General features: G+C 49.4%; 1 protein-coding gene across 11 annotated transcripts in view; it reads left to right on the top strand.

Annotated features, from left to right (window-relative positions):
- Positions 1–12,842, top strand: part of CBFA2T2 (CBFA2/RUNX1 partner transcriptional co-repressor 2) — a 156,580-nt gene extending 143,738 nt beyond the window's left edge. For 6 of the 11 annotated variants that reach the window (XM_034947474.3, XM_063600792.1, XM_034947477.3 and 3 more), the window contains 2 exons: positions 3,194–3,384; positions 7,167–12,842. In XM_034947474.3, coding sequence (XP_034803365.1) covers positions 3,194–3,384; positions 7,167–7,466 — 491 coding nt within the window. In that variant the 3' untranslated portion in view covers positions 7,467–12,842. Of the gene's footprint in view, positions 1–521; positions 1,728–3,193; positions 3,385–7,166 lie in introns of those variants that run through there. The other 5 variants (XM_055104793.2, XM_055104791.2, XM_055104794.2 and 2 more) reach the window with 2 other exon arrangements.
- The last annotated feature ends 6,794 nt before the right edge of the window (positions 12,843–19,636 follow it).

Below are 19,636 nucleotides of genomic sequence, written 5' to 3' on the forward strand. Positions count from 1 at the left end.
GGCCTCCTCTTTTACAAGAATAAAGGAGGGTGGGGACTGCCTATTTTGTAAGTTCAAGGATGAACCTCACATCACTAATGTCAGCCTTATCCAAATATTGGCATTTTTTCCCTTGTTGCCTCCCCATCCCAGTTTCATTTTTTAAGTCCAATACAACTTTTGGTTTTCTTACTAAGATAAAATTTATTTCTACAAAAATGTAATACCTATATTCATAAAGACTCTTTTAAGAGCATCTAGACAGTAGTAAACAAATAAAAGATATGAACAGACACATTATGCTATGAGAAATACAAATAAACATATTGCAAAATATTTTTCCTTACTAGTAGTCAGGATAATGTAAGATAAAGCATATCTGATAAATTAACCCCTTGTCTTTAACCTTCCGTTATTGACAATTTTAAAAGACCTTGTTGATGACACTCAATAATTGATCAGAGGCTTATATAAGAAATTAAGTGAGTACCTGCATATTCTTGGAATCATTCCTCACTTTTCCTTTTTTTTTTTTTTTTGAGATGGAGTTTCGCGCTTGTTGCCCAGGCTGGAGTGCAATGGTGTGATCTCGGCTCACTGCAACTTCCGCCTCCCCGGTTCAAGCTATTCTCCTGCCTCAGCCTCCCAAGTAGCTGGGATTACAGGCATGCACCACCACGCCTGGCTAATTTTGTATTTGTAGTAGAGATGAGGTTTCTCCATGTTGGTCAGGCTGGTCTCGAACTCCTGATCTCAGGTGATCTGCCTGCCTTGGCCTCCCAAAGTGCTGGGATTACAGACGTGAGCCACTGCACCCGGCCTTTTTTTTTTTTTTTTTTTTTTTTTTTTTTTTTTTTTTTTGAGATGGATTCTTGCTCTGTTGCTCAGGCTGGAGTGCAGTGGCACAATCTCAGCTCACTGCAACCTCCACCTCCCAGGTTCAAGCAACTCTTCTGCCTTAGCCTTCCAAGTACCTGGGATTACAGGCACCCCCGACCATGCCCGGCTAATTTTTGTATTTTTAGTAGAGACGGGGTTTCACCATATTGGCCAGGCTGGTTTCGAACTCCTGACTTCAGGTGATCCACCCGCCTTGGCCTCCCAAAGTGCTAGGATTAGGATTACAGGCATGAGCCTGTAATGTGCCCAGCCACAAGATCTCTTTTAAACTAGTGAGTTTGATTATTTGGGAGATACCTTTGGTTAACTATGGTTAAGAGCCCAACTTTGGTGTTGGGCCAGCTAGGTTTGAGTCCTTGCTCTGCTACAGTGCCATCTGTGACCTTAGACGACCTCCAGTAAGACAGCTAGCCAAACCGAGATGATTATTAATTCATGCTTAAGCTGAGGGGATAAAATGTACCTGAGAGCATTGTTACACTGGCTCAATAAGAGGCATCTGATAAGAGACTTATGAAAGGTTCTTGGCCTCTGGGGTGAAGATTTTCTTAAGACCAGAGTCATAAGATGGAAAGTTGTTTCATGGTAGCCTAGAACTCTGTGTTTGAACCTCCCTTGAGCCTGTGCCATGTGCAAGAGGTAAACCGTGAGGGAGTGTCCTTAGGCTTCTGGATTGTCTGGTCCTGTGGACTTATGTAGGGAGCTACGTATTTTGGGACTTCACATTCACATTCTCATTGGGCTGAGGCTCAAACATATGGAATGTGTTGTTTTGCAGTGTCTACGTTAGGGAAATCAAGCAGGGCATTGGTGATGGGAGGAAGTGAACAGGAACCAGGTAGGATGATGGTAAGTGGACAGGGTTTAAAAACCCAGGGCTTTTGGCAGTCTGCCCAAATCTATGTCTTTAGCCCTTGTTTGTGCACCTAGTCTTACTTATTTAATTGCCTCCTGGCCATTTACACCTGGATGCCCCAGAGGCACCTCCACCTTCTCACTTGCCTCCACACTAGCTTTGTGTGGACTGTCCATTTCATTGCCTAGCTTTAGCATTCTTCTCTTTCACCTCCACTTCCAGGCCCTTCGGTGCTCCCAGCCTTTTTCTGCCTCATCCCTTCCTCAGTGCCACTTATTCCTGCCTAAATTCAGCCTCTTCTATCAGTTCAATCATTGCACCAGCCTCCCGGTTGCTATCTCTGTCTTTAATCTTCCCCTTGCATAGAATCCTTTATGGAGTTTCCTTTGAAAATAAAGTCAAGCCGACTGGGCACGGTGGCTCATGCCTGTAATCCCAGCACTTTGGGAGGCCAAGGCGGGCGGATCACGAGGTCAAGAGATCGAGACCATCCTGGCTAACATGGTGAAACTCTGTCTCTATTAAAAATACAAAAAATTAGCCAGGTGTGGTGGCGGGCACCTGTAGTCCCAGCTACTCAGGAGGCTGAGGCAGGAGAATGGCGTGAACCCAGGAGGCGGAGCTTGCAGTGAGCAGAGATTACGCCACTGCACTCCAGCCTGGGCAACAGAGTGGGACTCCGTTGCAAAAAAAAAAAAAAAAAGAAAATAAGTTCAAGCCGGGGGTGGTGCCTCACCCCTATAACACTTTAACACCAACGCTTTGGGAGGCTGAAGTAGGAGGATCACTTGAGCGCAGGAGTTCGAGACAAGCCTCAGCAACATAGTGAGACATCGTCTCTACAAAAAAAATTTAAAAATTAGCCGAGTATGGTGGGACACGCCTGTAGTCCTAGCTACTCAGAAGGCTGAGGTGGGAGGATCATGATTCAGAGAGGTCAAGTCCGCAGTGTGCTGTGATCGCACCAGTGCACTCCAGCCTGGGCAACAGAGCAAGGCCCTGTCTCAAAAAAAAAGAAAAAGAAGGTCAAATTTCTTAGTTTGGCATGCAAGACTTTTTGCAAAATCTCATTTCCATCTACCATCTCAAGCAAAACACATGTCTTGATTCTCCCCTGCCCACTGAAGAGCTGATCACTTTTCTCCTTGGAACTCTAGTCTCTTACGATGACATACACGATGGCACCTGAAACACTTTCATACTTGGTCACAAGCAGTCAGGAGAGTGTGGCCTGTGTCTAGTCACTTGCGTCCACAGCCCTAGCTCGGTGCCCACCTCCATCTCCGTACCCAGCCAGCACCTACATGGATGGACACATGAGTGTGAAGATCATGTGTTCCTCCCTGTGGAGTTTTAGAAAAGATCACTTTGTGTCAGCTCTCTCCTTACTTAGAATTGCCGTGGGATGGGAGGGAAAAGATTTCTCGGCCAGTTGATTTTACTGTCACTTTCTTCTAGAAGAAGCTGTGAATAAGGTGAAAATTCAGGCCATGTCAGAAGTACAGAAGGCCGTCGCTGAGGCAGAGCAGAAAGCCTTTGAAGTGATTGCAACAGAGAGAGCACGAATGGAGCAAACCATAGCGGATGTCAAGCGGCAGGCCGCAGAGGATGCTTTCCTCGTCATCAACGAGCAAGAGGAGTCCACGGAGGTCAGAGCTCTGCGCCCTGGGGGCTGGGGTGAGCAGCTGGAGTGACCACGCCCGCTGCCTTCCTCTCATACGCTGGGCAGGAAGACACAGGCAGTCCACTCTTGAGCTCAATGAGGATAATTTTTATTCAGTGCCAGGAGAGTTTTGGTTCTCATGCTAAGACTCTTTTACATGCCAAGATAGTGAATTATTACATTGTATTTTTACATACATACACATATATATATAGAGAGAGAGAGAGAGGCTCAGTGTATTGGTGTAAATTTTGAGAATTCACCCTAAATACAGAGTTTGTGTGATTGCACGATGATGATGATGACCAGCATTGACGGAGTGGGCTTACTGTGTGCCAGACACCCAGCAAAGTTGTATATTTTCTTTTTGAGTCTCACAATGGCCCTAATTTGCAGATGAGGAGACTGTGGCTCAGGGAATGCAACTAATATACCCCTTTGGTGCTGAAGTCAGGATACAGGAGTAAGAAAGTGCAGGGTCCTATAGCACCTAGGCTTTTTTTTTTTTTTTTGAGACGGAGTCTCGCTCTGTCCCCCAGGCTGGAGTGCAGTGGTGCAATCTTGGCTCACTGCAAGCTCCACCTCCTGGGTTCACGCCATTCTCCTGCCTCAGCCTCCCGAGCAGCTGGGACTACAGGTGCCTGCCACCACACCCGGCTAATTTTTTGTATTTTTAGTAGAGATGGGGTTTCACCGTGTTAGCCAGGATGGTCTCGATCTCCTGACCAGCACCTAGGCTTTTTACAAATAGGATAGCTGGTTTGTGGACTGAAGTAACAGGTTGGGTGTATCTGCCTGATTGTCCAGGACCCAGGATCCAGGGCCCAGGACTTGGTGATGGTTCTATACAGGACGCTTGGGTACTACAGTGAGGAGAAAAATCAACAGACTGAAAAAGTAAAGAATCTGTGACAACATGAGAACAGCCCTTTTGAATTTAATGCAGTTTTTCTGTAAATTTCATTTTAGTCATTTTTCAGCTTTAAAACAAGAAACCAGTTTCTTTCTGTAAGTAGGTAGATCTCATCTACTGGATGGGAGACCGGCTGTCTTTGGGACATTCTCTTGAAGTTCAGCACCCACTCTGTCACCGAGGCTGGAGTGCAATGGTGCGGTCTCGGCTCACTGCAACCTCTACCTCTGGGTTCAAGCGATTCTCCCACCTCAGCCTCCCAAGTAGCTTGGAGTACAGGTGCACGCCACTGTGCCTGGCTAATTTTCATATTTTTAATAGAGATGGGCTTTCGCCATGTTGGCCAGGCTAATCTTGAACTCCTAGCCTCAAGTGATCCACCCACCTTGGCCTCCCAAAGTGCTGGGATTACAGATGGACTTTTTTTTTTTTTAAACAAACAATAGAAATGTTATTTTCTTGTGTTTAATTTAAATGGTCCATTTCAGTATTGTACTGTCACACATGGCAATGTGCAGATGAAAATGCCTAAATACCACGTGGCTATCACAGAGGATGTGGTGAAATTCCTTATTACAGCTCTTCAATACAGATACTATGGATTGTGAGAAAATAGTTTCTTTAATCCCCCTCCCTTTTCATTCTCTCCTCCTCCTTTGTCTTCTGTGTGTGTGTGTGTGTGTGTGTATAACAGGGTCTCACTATATTGCCCAGGCAGGTCTTGAACTCCTGGGCTCAAGCTATATATACTCTTGCTTCTGCCTCCCTAAGAGCTGGGATTACAGGCGTGAGCCACCACGCCCAGCTTCTCCTCCTCCTTTTTCTTTAGAATTGTTTTTGAGGCTGGGCGCAGTGGCCAATGCTTGTAATCTCAGCACTTTGGGAGGCCAAGGTAGTGTGAACACTTGAGCTCAGGAGTTCAAGACCAGCCTTGGCTAGATGGTGAGACCCCATTTCTGCCAAAAAAAAAAATTTAAAAATTAGCCAGGCATGGTGTCTTGCACCTGTAGTCCAGGTACTTTGGAGGCTGGGGCAGGAGGATCGCTTGAGCCCAGGAGGTACAAGCCTGACCATGATCGTAACACTGCATTCCAGCCTGGGTGGGAGAGCAAGACCCCATCTCTTTAAAAAAAAAAAAGAAAAAAGATAAAAGGTGATGACGATGGCAAGATGAGGGGGAAAGAAAAGAGAATTGTTTTTGAGAGTGAGATATCTGTTTCTCTTCTGTATGTTCAACTGTGTATGTATAGCCATCCATATCAGTATCTGTATTTGTCCTTATTTATCTACTTTTATCTCTGTTTATCTTTAACTATGTCTGTCTCCAAAGAAAGAGTATAGCTTTTGGCTTAGAGCATAGATCCTGGATCTGGACTGCGTAGGTTTAAATCCCAGCTCTCCATTTTGAGAATTATGCTTTTAAGGAATTGTAATTTTAAATAAGCCACAAAGTAGCCTCCAGGTGAGGTGCACACCTGGACCTATCCCTGCAAAATCACTTTCAAAAGCAGGGAAGGGATAGAGGGCCTGTCCTTTGGATGAGTTTGCATTGGACCAAAACGGCTGATTCTCATCCATCAAGAATATTCAGCTAGAATATTCTTGTTGAAATTTAGCAGGTATCCCTGGAGTTTCTTGTTCATCTTGTGAAAGGTGGTTTGGTATGGGGGAGGAAGGAGGCCAGGACTGGAGGTTAGGAGCCCTGACTTCTAGTCCGAGTTCCCTCTCATACTGGTAGTATACCCTTAAAGGAGTCAGTCTCCATCTCTGTTCAATGAGTATAGCAGCTCCTATCCTATTGGTCTGATAGTTATTAGGAAACAGGCACAGTGGCCCATGCCTGTAATTCCAGCTCTTTAGGAGGTCAAGGTGGGAGGGTCCTTTGAGGCCAGGAGTTCAAGACCAGCCTGGGCAATATAAGGAGACTCTGTCTCTACAAAAAATTAAAGAATCAGCCAGGCATGGTGGCACATGCCTGTAGTCCCAGCTACTCAGCAGGCTAAGGTGGGAGTGTGGGAGGATCCCTGGAGCCTAGGAGGTCAAGTACAGCTTGTGCAACATAGCAAGACCCTGTCTCCAAAAGAAAAAACAAAACAGCAGCAGCAGCCTTCGTTGAGTCAGATTATCAGTAAAAACAATGAAGATTATTCTCTAATGAGGGAAGCAATATCAGCTGGGCGCTTATAATCCTGACACTTTGGGAGGCTGAGACAGGCAGATCACTTGAGCCCAGGAGTTCAAGCGTAGCCTGGCCAACATGGCAAAACCTCATCTCTACTATATATATATATATAGTATATAATGTGTGTGTGTGTGTATATATATATAGTATATAATATGTGTGTGTGTGTGTGTATATATATATATATATAAAATGTATAATTACAAAAATTAGCCAGGCATGGTGGCACATGCAGAAAGGAGTAGGATAAATGTTCGTCTTAACACATGTGGTCTTAGGATAGATGGCTCTTGGGGGAGACCCTGGCACAGAGTTTGGTTTGGTTTCTGACTATTAAAATGAGTCAAAAGATGAGTCCATGCCTTAGGCAGGAGAGATGGCCACCTGCCCTAGGCTGGTGCTGTGTGAGGTATTTCCACACACACATCTCATTTCACTGTTCCTGTCATCTTGCAGGGAAGTAGTTTTCTTGTTTTACAGATGAAGGAAACTCAGAAAGGCAGTGTGTATTTCTCATAGTTAAACAGCAGTAGAGGGCGGAGTTGACCACAGGTGTATGTAGTTCCAAAGCTGGGGTTCTCTACATGCAGCCCCTTGCTTTACTGTGCAGGGAATGAATGGCAAGCCTGCCCCTCAATCCCAGCAACCACTAACTGATGCCTGTGTCTTGCAGAACTGCTGGAACTGTGGCCGCAAAGCCAGCGAGACATGCAGTGGCTGCAATATCGCGCGATACTGCGGCTCTTTCTGCCAGCACAAGGACTGGGAGCGGCACCACCGCCTCTGTGGTCAGAACCTGCATGGCCAGAGCCCCCACAGCCAGGGCCGGCCGCTGCTTCCTGTAGGCAGGGGCTCCTCTGCCAGGTCCGCCGACTGCAGCGTGCCCAGCCCAGCCCTCGACAAGACCTCGGCAACCACATCGCGTTCCTCAACACCTGCTTCTGTGACAGCTATCGACACCAACGGACTCTGAGCCCCGGACTCTGCTTACCCTGATGGCTGCTCAGCACCACAGAGTGCTTGGGCTGAGGGACTGGCTGTTGGAACCCGTGCATGTAGCTGCCGGGTCATCAGCAAGAAATGAATTGGAGGCAGGAAGAGTCCAAGCCTGGATAATAACACCCCACAGCCTCTCTGTGCACTTGCTGTCTGCGGAGCCAGTGTGCCATTCTCTGCACATGGGCAGCCAGCCTCAGCTGCCTCCTCCATGGCTTTCCTGGTTTGTTCCTCTCTCCACTGAAGCTGACTTAGCCAGCCCCTTTTCAGTGTAGACCACCAGCTCCCCTCCCCATCTCCTTGAGTCAGCAGACTGTCCAATGTGCTCAGCCAGGCTGGAGGCGGCAGGCAGCAGGCTGTGGAGGAGGCCCCTCGGTCAGGGAGCGGCCTGCCTCACCCCCGAATAGCTCCTTCGGCCCCATCTCCACCCTCAGCAGATGACACTGAATGGCCTCATGGGGACTTGGGTAAGCAACAGGCGGCATTCAGGACTCTTCTCAACCCTGCTGTTCAGACTTGATAAGATCTCAGAGTCCACAGGAAAGAAGTCACTGTTGCAATAAAAGCACCCGTAGTAGCAAAAACATAAACAAATAAAACTTACCCCGCATCACAGATGATTTTGGACAAGATTTTCCAACCTTGCTGGCTACTTTAGTTTGGGACCTGTTTTTTTTCTCATTTGATTTTGCTTGTGCAGAAAATAGTTTCCAGCACATGGATTGATCTGAGAGAGAATGAGGCTCAGTTGTGGATAGTCTGTTTTCTCTGAGCATGTTGGCCAACTAGTATCGTCAAATTATTGAGTGGATCATCTCTTGGAAATGCAGAACTTCTGCCACCACTTGGCTATTTGCACAGTCATCTTGTTCTGTGTCCTTTTATCTCTCAGACCACACACATCTGGAACGCTGTGGGCATCTTCTGCCCATGGGCTCCATTTGGCACCTGCTGAGCCACAGTTGTCCTGCTGGATGTGCTGTGCAGGTTGGTAGGACTTGCCCCCACTGTCAAGGCCTGGTCTCATCTGAAAAGCCCTCCTGGACCTCAAAGAATTCTTCAGACCTCATAGTTACAGGTCATTATATCTACTATGTTGATTTATCATCAGGCACACAACTTCTGTTTCCTTCTCTTGTGTTATCTGATAGCATCCCTCCTTGAGCTCATCAGAAAGGTTTTATGAAATGTGAACCATTTTGGGAAAAGCTGATCAATTTTTCTTCCTAGCTTCCCATTTTCAAATGGGACATCACTTATATCCCTTTCAGAATGTTAGGAACTGCCTCCCACATTCTTCCCTGTCTTTTTGGGTTTTGTTTTTTGTTGTGGTGGTGGTTTTTTAACACAAAGTCTCACTCTGTTGCCCAGGCTGGAGTGCAGTGGCATGATCTTGGCTCACTGCAACCTCTGCCTTCCAGGTTCAAGCAATTCTCCTGCCTCAGCCTCCCGAGTAGCTGAGATTACAGGTGCCCACCACCACGCCCAACTAATTTTTGTATTTTTAGTAGAGACAGGGTTTCACCATGTTGGCCAGGCTGATCTCGAACTCCTGACCTCAGGTGACCTGCCTTGGCCTCCCAAAGTGCAGGGATTACAAGCGTGAGCCACCATGCCCGGCCTGTCTTTTTGGTTTTGATGGGAGTCTGAGGACCCCGACCCCTCCTGCTCTCCATCTTTGAGCCTCTGGCATCCTCTCACACCCAGAAATCAGTTGGAGTAAGTTTAATTGGCCCTGCTCCAGCTGGCCTTTGAAGCACAAGTTTAAATCTCCACCTTCTGTGCACTGACCAGAGTCTAAAATAAAAGCTGTCAGTACCATAAAGGAAAAGGGATCCACACAGGTAGCCTTCTCCTTGGATACAGGTACATCTTACTGTAAGAATTTCAAGTCCTGGCTGGGTGCAGTGGCTCACTCCTGTAATCCCAGCACTTTGAGAGACCGAGGCAGGCAGATCACTTGAGGTCAGGAATTCAAGACCAACCTGGCCAACATGGTGAAACCCTGTCTCTACTAAAAAAAAAATAGAAAAATCAGCCGGGTGTGGTGGCACACACCTGTAATCCTAGCTACTCAGGAGGCTGAGGCAAGAGAATCTCTTGAACCTGTGAGCCAGAGGTTGCAGTGAGCCGAGATTCCACCACTGCACTCCAGCCTGGGCAACAGAGCAAAACTCTGTCTCAAAAAAAAAAAAAAAAGGCAAAATTGAAGAATTTCAAGTCCCTAATTTACTCTAGCCAAGCATTTTCAGTCTTACAAAGAAATCTAGTGCGCGACACCTTTAAAATGCCTAGATTTCCATTGCCTAAAGTAAGGTGTGACCAGTGAAACAACAGCAGAGAATCATGTTCCTTTGCTGTGGAACACATAAGCCCCACAGTTTTCCAGTCAGCCTAATACATGGGTATCCCCCGACCCCATCTGCCTCCTTAAGCCACAGTCCTTGGTGGGGAACTCTAAGGGGGACGGAGTCAGTACCCCGGACAGGGCCACATTTGCATGAGACATGGCTGTCTCACAGGTCACAGAGCCATTACAACAGCTTACTAGTTTTTCATGGATTTGTTGGATTAACACCTTAAGCAGGTTTTTTGTTGTTATTTTGTTTGTTTGTTTGTTTTGAGACCGGAGTTTCTCTCTTGTCTCCCAGGCTGGAGTGCAATGGCGCAATCTCGGCTCACCGTAACCTCTGCCTCCCAGGTTCAAGCGAGTCTCCTGCCTCAGCCTTCTGAGTAGCTGGGATTACAGGCATGCGCCACCACGCCCAACTAATTTTGTATTTTTAGTAGAGACGGGGTTTCTCTTTGTTGGTCAGGCTGGTCTCAAACTCCGGACCTCAGGTGATCCGCCCACCTCGGCCTCCCAAAGTGCCAGGATTACAGGCATGAGCCACTGTGTCCGGTCTTGAGCAGGTTTTTAAAATCTCCAGTGGCCATAAAACTAGCCAGGGTAGCTCATGCTTTTACTGGTTGGAATAAGGAGCCAAAACCAACAAAATAATATTTATTAGGGCTCGATGCCCATTTCTGTGGCTAAGGCTTAGGTTTGGTGTGCAGAGCCTGGCCTGCTCTTGTGGGCTGTGGTTGCTGTGACAGTTTCGTTTTCTGAATCTTTGTAATGCTCTTCCACCCTGCTCGTGCTGCCCAGAGGTTGATCTGCAAACCTGGGCAGTATTCCACACTGAAGCTCAGTTTGCAAACCTTCTGCTGTGTTAATTCTGGTCAGTTTCACACAGAAGTCACGAGGGCCTCTGCCCAGGACCTTCTATTTACATTTCAAGAATCCCTTTCTGAAATTCTCCAACTCTCTGGTCAGGAGGAGGAGCACCATTGGGGCGGGGTAGGCAGCTAGAGGCGCAGGAGCGAATCCAGGTTCCTTGCGTGGTTCCCAGCCTCTGCTGACAGCACCTCAGCTACCAGGTGGGGAGTGGAAATTCAGCCTGCTTAGAGGACTGACCTCTACAGTTAATATTTGCAGTGACATAAAAGGCAAAGAGGAGCTGGCATGGTGGTACAGAAGGTATCAGTCAAGCGCAGGCTCTTCAGAAACCTAGAAACTAAAAAGAGATGCAACATGTGACTGGCCATCAGCCAGACATGTCTAGGGTGAGACCAGTGCTCAGCACCGCCCGCCAAGGAACACTGATGAGTTGTGGGACATTATGGTCGGCCAAGTGAGGAATGATTGCAGGGACCAGAGAAGACCAAAGATGCCAGATGTCCCCAGAGTTTCTTGAGGGCTGGGTTTCACGTCTTTGCTTGTCCTTTTTGTTCCCACTTGCCTGCACCGTGCCTGACTCATCCAGTGGGGAAGGTGACTCAAGAAGTTGTTTAAGCCTAGGCCTAGGCAGTCCACCTCGGGAGGTGGGGGCACTCCACACTGGGGGGCCCTGCAGCTCCAGGGCTGGGGCTCTAGCAGATCCGCTCAGGCACGGTTGGGTGACCGTGGGGTCACCGATTGCGTAGATTATTTCTAGGGCAGTGCTGGGTTAGAAATGTCTGTCTGGAAACAGGACACATCTTGCCACCACAAGTCCACACCTGGCCTTGGCTGCTGCCCGCTCTCTGCAGCGTGGATTTCCTTTGCCCATTTGGGCCAGAAGGTCACCAGGAGTTCATCACTGCTTAGTGTCAACTTGACGTCTTCAGCTTCCAGACAGAAAACCCATGCTTTACTTTGTACAGCCCTGTCCCAGAGTTAGTAAGCCTCGGCTTGTCACCTGCTTGCAAAGGGTATAGACATCATTCTGGGTAGTTCTAGAGGATATCGCAACGAGTGCATTTGAAGGTTCAGCACAGCTGGAATTGTACGGTAGTGAGCTCTTCAAAATGAAAACAGAATGACCGGATGGCCATCTGTCCTGGAAACTGTAGAATTGAATAAATCACTGAAAATAGAACACTTCTTGGAGGCTTTCTTCAGAACTGAACTAGAAACAAGGTTTCCAGGCTCCCAGGTCAGTAGACCAAACCAACTTCCTTAGATTTTTTTTTTTTAAAGCTGTTTGCAGAAAACTGGGTGGTAGCGTGTCTGAACCAAACGGAAGAATAGCCAGCGGAGCATGGACTGTTCCAGCACGGTCCAGATGGCCAGCTGTCGAGAGCAGCCCTGCCCAGACTGCGGTGGGGGCTGTGCCAGCGGCTCCGCAGGGCCCTTCCAACTCTGGAGTGTGTAGTTCTTGTGAAACCAAAACGTTGACTACCTGCCTCTTTCCTCGGGCATCGACGTGCTCATTTCCAAAGATGATGGTGCAGGTGACCTTTTCCATCGTGAGCCAGGAGAAGGTTAGGAGGCCTGAGGGGCGGGCCTTGCGTCCCCTCCTCCCCCTCCACAGCCCCTGAGGTGGAGCTTCCCTCACAGACCCCATCTGGTCGAGCCTACGGCTGCCCAGTGTACACTCAGTGATGCTTATACCAAATAGGGCATGTGCGCTGGTGTCTGTTGGGGATGGCCCCATCCCTACCCTGGAGTCGGCAGAGAAGCAGCAATAAGCATTAGGCGAATGATTGAAAGGGCTGCTGCGCCGAGAGGCCTTCAGTCCCCTTAACGTGGCTTTCCAACTTCCTGACGAGGCTACAAAGGCTCCGCTCACAAAAGAAAGCCAATAATGTAAATAAATAGAAAACGAAGCCTCCACGCGTGGTTTTTAAAGGGGGATGATGAATGTGAGACCACCCACAGAATGCATTAGAATCTGGTTTTTCTGTGCTTTGTCATTTTACTCTGATAGGAATTTTTGTTACCTAACTCTCTGCATAACTTATTTAATGTACTGTATAAATGAGCCAAAACTGTTAAATATGTATTTAGTTTGTTCTACTTAAAGTAGTCAATAAAAAGGCTATATTCCTTTTCTGCCTCAAGCTGTAATGGGACCGGGAGGAAAGGTGGTCCCTACACTAGGAGGTGTCCCCTCACCCTAATTCCCAAATCCTTGAGGAAGAGGGAGAGAGGGGCCTCAACTGGTTCTAGTTGTGGCCTGAAGAGCGTCCAAGGGCATGAAGCAGGGGGTCTCTGCACCCCATGTGCCTGGAACTGGCCTCTCTGGAAAGCCAGCTGCACCAACTGGTCAGTGCCCTGTGGGGACCAGGCCCAACCAGGCTGGCTGCTGGAGCCCACCAGTGGGCCTGCGGTCAAGGGCCAACAACAGCTTCCAGACACTCCCCGTTATTTCTTTTAAGTGGTGTTTTGTTTTGTTTTGTTTTGTTTTGTGGGGAGGGGGCAGGGTCTCTGTTGCCCAGGCTGGAATGCAGTGGCACAATCACAGCTCAGTGCAGCCTCCACCTCCCAGACTCAGGCAATCCTCCCACCTCAGCCCCCTAAGTAACTGGAACTACAGGCATGGGCTACCATGCCTGGCTGATTTTTTGTATTTTCTATAGAGACGGGGTTTCACCATGTTGCCCAGGCTGGCCTCAAACTCCTGGGCTCAAGCGATCTGCCTGCCTCGCCCCCGCCAAAGTCCTGGGACTACAAGCATGAGCCACTGCACCCGGCCAAATTATCTTGTAATAAGGAAAAATGAACCACAGAGAATCTGACCATCTGTCCTGCCTGAACAGGGTGGTGGACTTGTGGATATATTTTCTAGTAACATGTATTTTCTTGTAAAATTTTAACACAAATGTTAACATACCTGGACTTGTCAAATATTCACTTATGTCCTTATGACACTGATGTTAAATCACAGGTAATTTTACTGTTGCCTTCCAGTTTAATTTATTTGCTAAATGGTTGCATCATTTAATTGAGGCCATAATTTTTTTTAACCCTTCACCTTCTGTTGGGCAATTGGATCGCTTTCGCGTTTTCCAGTATGGCATACATCTTCTATGCATACTATTTCTTTGCATTATTTATTTCCCTAGGATAATTTTCCAAAGTGGGGGTTTTTGATACTGAACATTTTTTGGATCCTTGAAATCTGTACAAACTACTCTCCCTAAAAGCCCAACAGCTTGCGTTGCCTCCAGCAGCCCCTGGGTGGTACTTTCCGTGGCCCTAAGGCTGGTGCAGGCACACCTGTGTGTGGAATTTCAGGCTGCCAGTCCGGTTTACCAGCTGGTGAGCTGAGGCCTCACTTCTGTCACTCAAATACCCATCTGTGCTCTCTCCCTGAGACCCGCCTCTCCTGAACAGCCTTGCCCAAGAGGCTCGTTGGGACCACTAGCTTCACAATCCCCTAGAACGCAAGGGGAGAGGGACTGGTTACTAGATCTGGAGACGAGGAGAAGGGCTAGCCTATGGCGTAGGGGTTGGCTGTATGATCTTTGGTGCAGGTGGTGCCAACTGCAAACCTTTCTGGGCTGCACTGCTATCTGCCCACCTAGAACAATGACAAGATCTCAGTCATGGGACTGTCAGCCCTCCACAAGAGCACTATGTTGGTGGAAACGGAATGTGCCATAGAAATGGCAGGCTGAAAATCTTTTCGTGACCACAAAACACCCAGATGCCAGATAAATTATAATGACTGTACTTTTAACTGCATTGCTGAGGTCACAGATAGGACATTTCCAAGAACTCAAGAGTTGGAGGGAGACTGCCTCTAGGCGCAATGTGAGGCTTGGTTTTGAGCATATACAAAGTACGGAAACAAAACCGGGGCCTTTCCACAATGGCAGGTAGCTCAGCACCTTTGGCACCGTGAAAAGGCGGCAGGGAAAATCTGCCCATCTGCAATGGAAACTGAATTGGAAACAGCTCTGTCCCTGCTTGAGAAAAAGAAAGAAAAACTGGGCCGGGCGTGGCGGCTCACACCTGTAATCCCAGCACTTTCGGAGGCTGAGATCACTTGATTCCAGGAGTTTGAGACCAACCTGGGCAACATAGTGAGACGCCCGTCTCAAAAATTAAAAACTTAGCTGTACATGTCAGGTATATACTGAAGGAAGGTCAGGGAATCCTGGTGCTGAGAAATTAAGATAATTAAGGACCTTCAGGGTCAATATTGTGTGTCAACCAATTATAAGCTGTCCGGAAACACTACTGAACCTTCAAGAAAATGAGCCATTGTTAGCAAAGTCAACAGGAACAATAATTGATTTAACCCCTGGGACTTCAGATATTACAATCACCAGATACAGGCCGGGCACAGCAGTTCGCGCCTGTAATCCCAGCACTTTGGGAGGCCGAGGAGGGCAGATCATGAAGTCCGGAGTTTGAGACCAGCCTGAGCAACATGGTGAAACCGTCTCCACTAAAAATACAAAAATTAGCCGAATGTGGTGGCAGGCGCCTGTAATCCCAGCTACTCAGGAGGCTGAGGCAGGAGAATCGCTAGAATCTGGGAGGCAGAGGTTGCAGTGAGCCGAGATCACGCCACTGCACTCCAGCCTGGGCGACAGAGAGACTCATCTCAAAAAAAAAAAAAAAAAAAAAAGCACACCAGATACAGAATACAAAATATGAAACCTCTGAAGATGGCACTGAAAAACAATGAGCAAAAAGAGTCTGAAAATGACTAGGCAGATTTGAAAATAGAATTCTGGAAATGACAATCATTGAAATAATGTGTTATTCACCAATAGATTACATCAACCTGAAAAAGAAAAAATTAGTGGTGCGTTACCTTTGTCAGAAAGAGAGCAAAGAGGCCGGGCGCAGTGGCTCATGCCTGTAATCCCAGCACTTTGGGAGGCTGAGGCAGGTGGATCACGAGGTCAGGAGATCGAGACCATCCTGGCTAACATGGTGAAACCCCACCTCTACTAAAAATACAAATAATTAGCCCGGCGTGGTGGCAGGAGCCTGTAGTCCCAGCTACTCAGGAAAGTGAGGCAGGAGAATCGCTTGAACCCAGGAGGCAGAAGTTGCAGTGGGCCGAGATCATGCCACTGCACTCCAGCACTCCAGCCTGGGTGACAGAGCAAGACCCCATCTCAAAAAAAAAAAGAAAAAAAAGAGACAAATAATTGGGAACTGTGAAAGATCTGTTCCTTTGGAAGGTTAGGAAGGGAAAGCCTTTTCATGTGTTACCAAGGGCAGCATCCAAGAGCCTGCTAACTGGTGTTTCTCAGCAGAAAGGGCACTGTCCTGAGGTGGGGATAGGATCTTGGGAAGCAAACATGTCTCTTGCCCGTCTCTGCTTGTTTCTGACTGCTGGTATTTCAGGGTCAGGGTCACGATTAGGCATGTCTCCTTCTTAGCCTTCCTTCCAAGAGGCTTGGGGGAACCAGCAACAGTCCCCACTCCACTCCTCAGGTGGGCTTCATTGCCTGCTGCCAGGAGCCCTCTTGTGGACAGAGCTGGACTTTCCCCCTGGGTTGCCACCATCCCTAAGCCAGATTCCTTTCCAGAGTACACACCAGCAGCTTTTCCTTCCCCTTCGCATCAGCATTTTCTCAGGCTGCCTTTCCACCCCATGAGTTAATATTTGCTAGGTTCCTCCTACAGAGTTCCAGAAGTGATCGGGGATCAGTCTCCCCACCTTCTGAGGGCTGGCTCACCCAGGCCCTCGCACTGGGCTCGTCCTTGCTGCCCCATCTGCCATTTTGCAGGCCCCGAGGCCTGGCATTGTTCCTTCTTTTGGTGTAGCTGCCTCTACCTCCTCCAGCTGGGGCGGGTTTCTGCTACCAGAGGGTGTCCTCTCCCAGCGCTGTTTACTCCTGATGGCTAGCAGCTGTTGGTGCCAGGGAGTTGATCCCTCCTGCGTGACTCGGAGCAAGGCACTTATTCACTGAGCTTTTTCCTCTGTAAGCTGGGGATGCTAACGATGCCTATACCTCTGGGGTGTTGCGAGGGTAAAATGGAATCAACAACATGGGTATAGCCCCTAGCACAGGGCCTGGCACCCAAGGCACCCCTGTAAACTGGTTGCTGCTATAACCTGTTTCTCTCCCCACCAATCTGTGGTTTCTTTGAGGATTGATCTTTGTGTCCAGCACTCTATGTGGAGCCTGGTGTCCTGCTCAAGTAGTATGTTTCAAGAATAATTTTTTGAAGACCACCTAATTCTCAGTCCCTTTTGGCTCGTAAGAGACTGTGTTAAGGGGACTTGTTAGGAGAGCTGTAGGGCATTGGCCACCATCTAGACTGTTGCTATCTCCAGCCTGGCCTGGCACTGAGCCAATCCCTGGGACAGGTTTGAATAGTTACAGGTGAGTCACAGGTGCAGGTGTGAGGAAGGGGAGAGGACAGGTGCAGGGAGTGGGTGGAAGGGTGGGGGCGGCAGCTGGCCAATGAGCCCGGAGCTCTCCTGACTTCAGGGCTCTGCCTGCCCTTGACCGAGTGCTGTCACCAGCCCAGAACATTTGATCATCCCCAGCACCTGCCACAAAGCAGGTGCCCAGCGCAGGATTGGGAAAGGCGCCCCAGCACAATGGCACTCACCTGCTCCTTACAGTGGGAGCGTTTCTGTGGCGGACGGGTGGCTTGGGACAAAAGCCACAGACAGGGTGACTGGGGTTGTAAATGGCCCAGCCTTGGCTGCCAGGACATGAAATTATGACCTTGATGCTGAAGGCAGTGGGTGCCATTGAAGGGTCTTGGCCAGAGAGGTGCGTTTTTCAAAATGGCAACATTTCGAAAGCCGCCTCTGGCTGTGTCTTTACAGGGAATGGACGGGGTGGGAGCCAGGTAAAGAAGTTGCTGCAGTCTTCCACGCCAGAGAGGACGGTGGCCCTGACTTGGGGGCTGGGGCGAGGCACAATGGTGGGGATGGCAGGCTACAGATGAGGTGGGCTCGTGAGATCGACAGACGAGGCAGAGGCTTGAGGGCTTCCTCCAGGTCCCCACAGCCCCAGCCCAGCTCAGACGTCTGTTCTGTGGCTGCAGCTCCAGCCATGTCTGCGCTCAGCTCCACCCCCACCCACTCCCTGTCTGGGACCCTCCTGTCTCCCTGTCACCTGCAAGACAACATTCCACTCCCATGCACCCGGCCTCCTCAGCTCGCCCCAGCCCTCACACTCCAAGGATCCCTTCTGCCCTCGCACCTGCCCGGAGACCTCTGCTCTACTTCCACAGCTCAAACCAAACACCGTCCTAAGAGGCCCCCTGACCCTGCTGGACATCCCTGCCTGCGTGCCCTCCTCTGCAGCTCCAGCGTTCAGGAGGGAGGACACAGCCTTTCTTATTAAAAATCGTAATAGAGAGGTGTCCACCTTCAGAACTGCACTGCAGGGGGAGGCAGGCAGGGTGCCCAGGGCACAAAAACTAAGGAGACGCCCACCACAGATAAGTCAGCCTGAGGGCTTGGGCATGTCTAAAGATGGCAGTGGGCTGGGCACAGTGGCTCATGCCTGTAATCCTGGCACTTTGGGAGGCCAAGGTGTGCAGATCACTTGGGGACAGCAGTTCAAGACCAGCCTGGCCAACATGGTGAAACCCCATCTCTACTAAAAATACAAAAAAATTAGCCAGGTGTAGTTGTGTGTGCCTGTAATTCCAGCTACTGGGGAGGCTGAGGCAGGAGAATCGCTTGAATTCAGGAGACAGAGGGTGCAGTGAGCCAAGATCACACCACTGCACTCCAGACTGGGCGACAGAGCAACTCCGTCTCAAAAAATAACAATAATAAATAAAGATGGCAGAGGGAAGTTTTTTTAGTTTTGAGGATTTGTTGCTACAGTTTTTGTGGAGGACAAAAGAAGCCTTTACAACACAGGACGTAAAGCAGGGCGACGTCCTCCTCAGCTGTCTTCTCTAACAAGACACACTGCCCAGCCTGGGCAACATGGCGAAACCCCCATCTCTACAAAAATTAGCTGGGCGTGGTAGTGTGCGCCTGTAGTCCTTGGCTCACTGCAACCTCCGCCTCCTGGGCTCAAGCGATTCTCCTGCCTCAGCCTCCCAAGTAGCTGGAATTACAGGCACACACAACTACACCCGAACAAGCCTCAAGCCTGCTCAGAGCCCCATGTGGTTCAGATGGTGGCAGCACTTTCTAGGAGCTCCCAGAGATCTGGGAAGCGGGGTGTCGGGAGGACGGCCTGGCACTGGACTGGCCAGGGTGCCAGCAGGGACCTCTGTGCAGGTGGCCCAGGGAGCCAGGCTGGTGGAAGAAACTGTCTCCCACAGGGGCCGCCAGGGAGAAACCGCAGGGAAGACCCTGCCTGGAGTCCCAGATGGGAATGCCCACCCTGAACTGGTGCCATCTGAGTTGCCTTCTAGCCAGGCCTCAGCCCAGTAAGGACCTGGCAACACCAGGGCGTTCAGGAACATGGAAGGGGCACTCAACCCACCGGCCACCCCCTCACCCCGACTTAAAGCCTCCCATGGCCTCCTTGGGATGTAGCACCTCAGAGGCCCAGCCTTACCCAGCCCTCTCCCCCTGGCACCCCCAGCTCAGCCCCGCTACTGGGTCACCCTTGGTTCAACCAGGCAAGCCCTCCTTCTCCTCAGAGCCCATGTGCCGTCTCCTCTGTCTGGAAAACTGACACCAACACTCCCAGGCCAGGTCAAATGCCATCCTGTGCTTCTGCGGTGCCAGGGGCCTCCTCTTCAGAGCAGCTGCTTAGATGTCCCTCTTGGTCACCTCCCCTCCATGCCCCCAGTAATGGAGGGGGGCAGGAGGACACCCCCAGGGGCTAGTAGGACTGACTCAGCCATTGTCCAACTGGAACCACTCTATGTGGGGTGGCAGTGACAAGTCCAGCTTGGTGAGAAGGACAGGTCTTCCCACAGGAGCGATCTGGGCCCAGAGGAGG

The sequence above is a fragment of the Pan paniscus genome, chromosome 21 (genome assembly GCF_029289425.2).
Source record: "Pan paniscus chromosome 21, NHGRI_mPanPan1-v2.0_pri, whole genome shotgun sequence".
In the NCBI taxonomy this organism is placed as follows: Eukaryota; Metazoa; Chordata; class Mammalia; order Primates; family Hominidae; genus Pan; species Pan paniscus.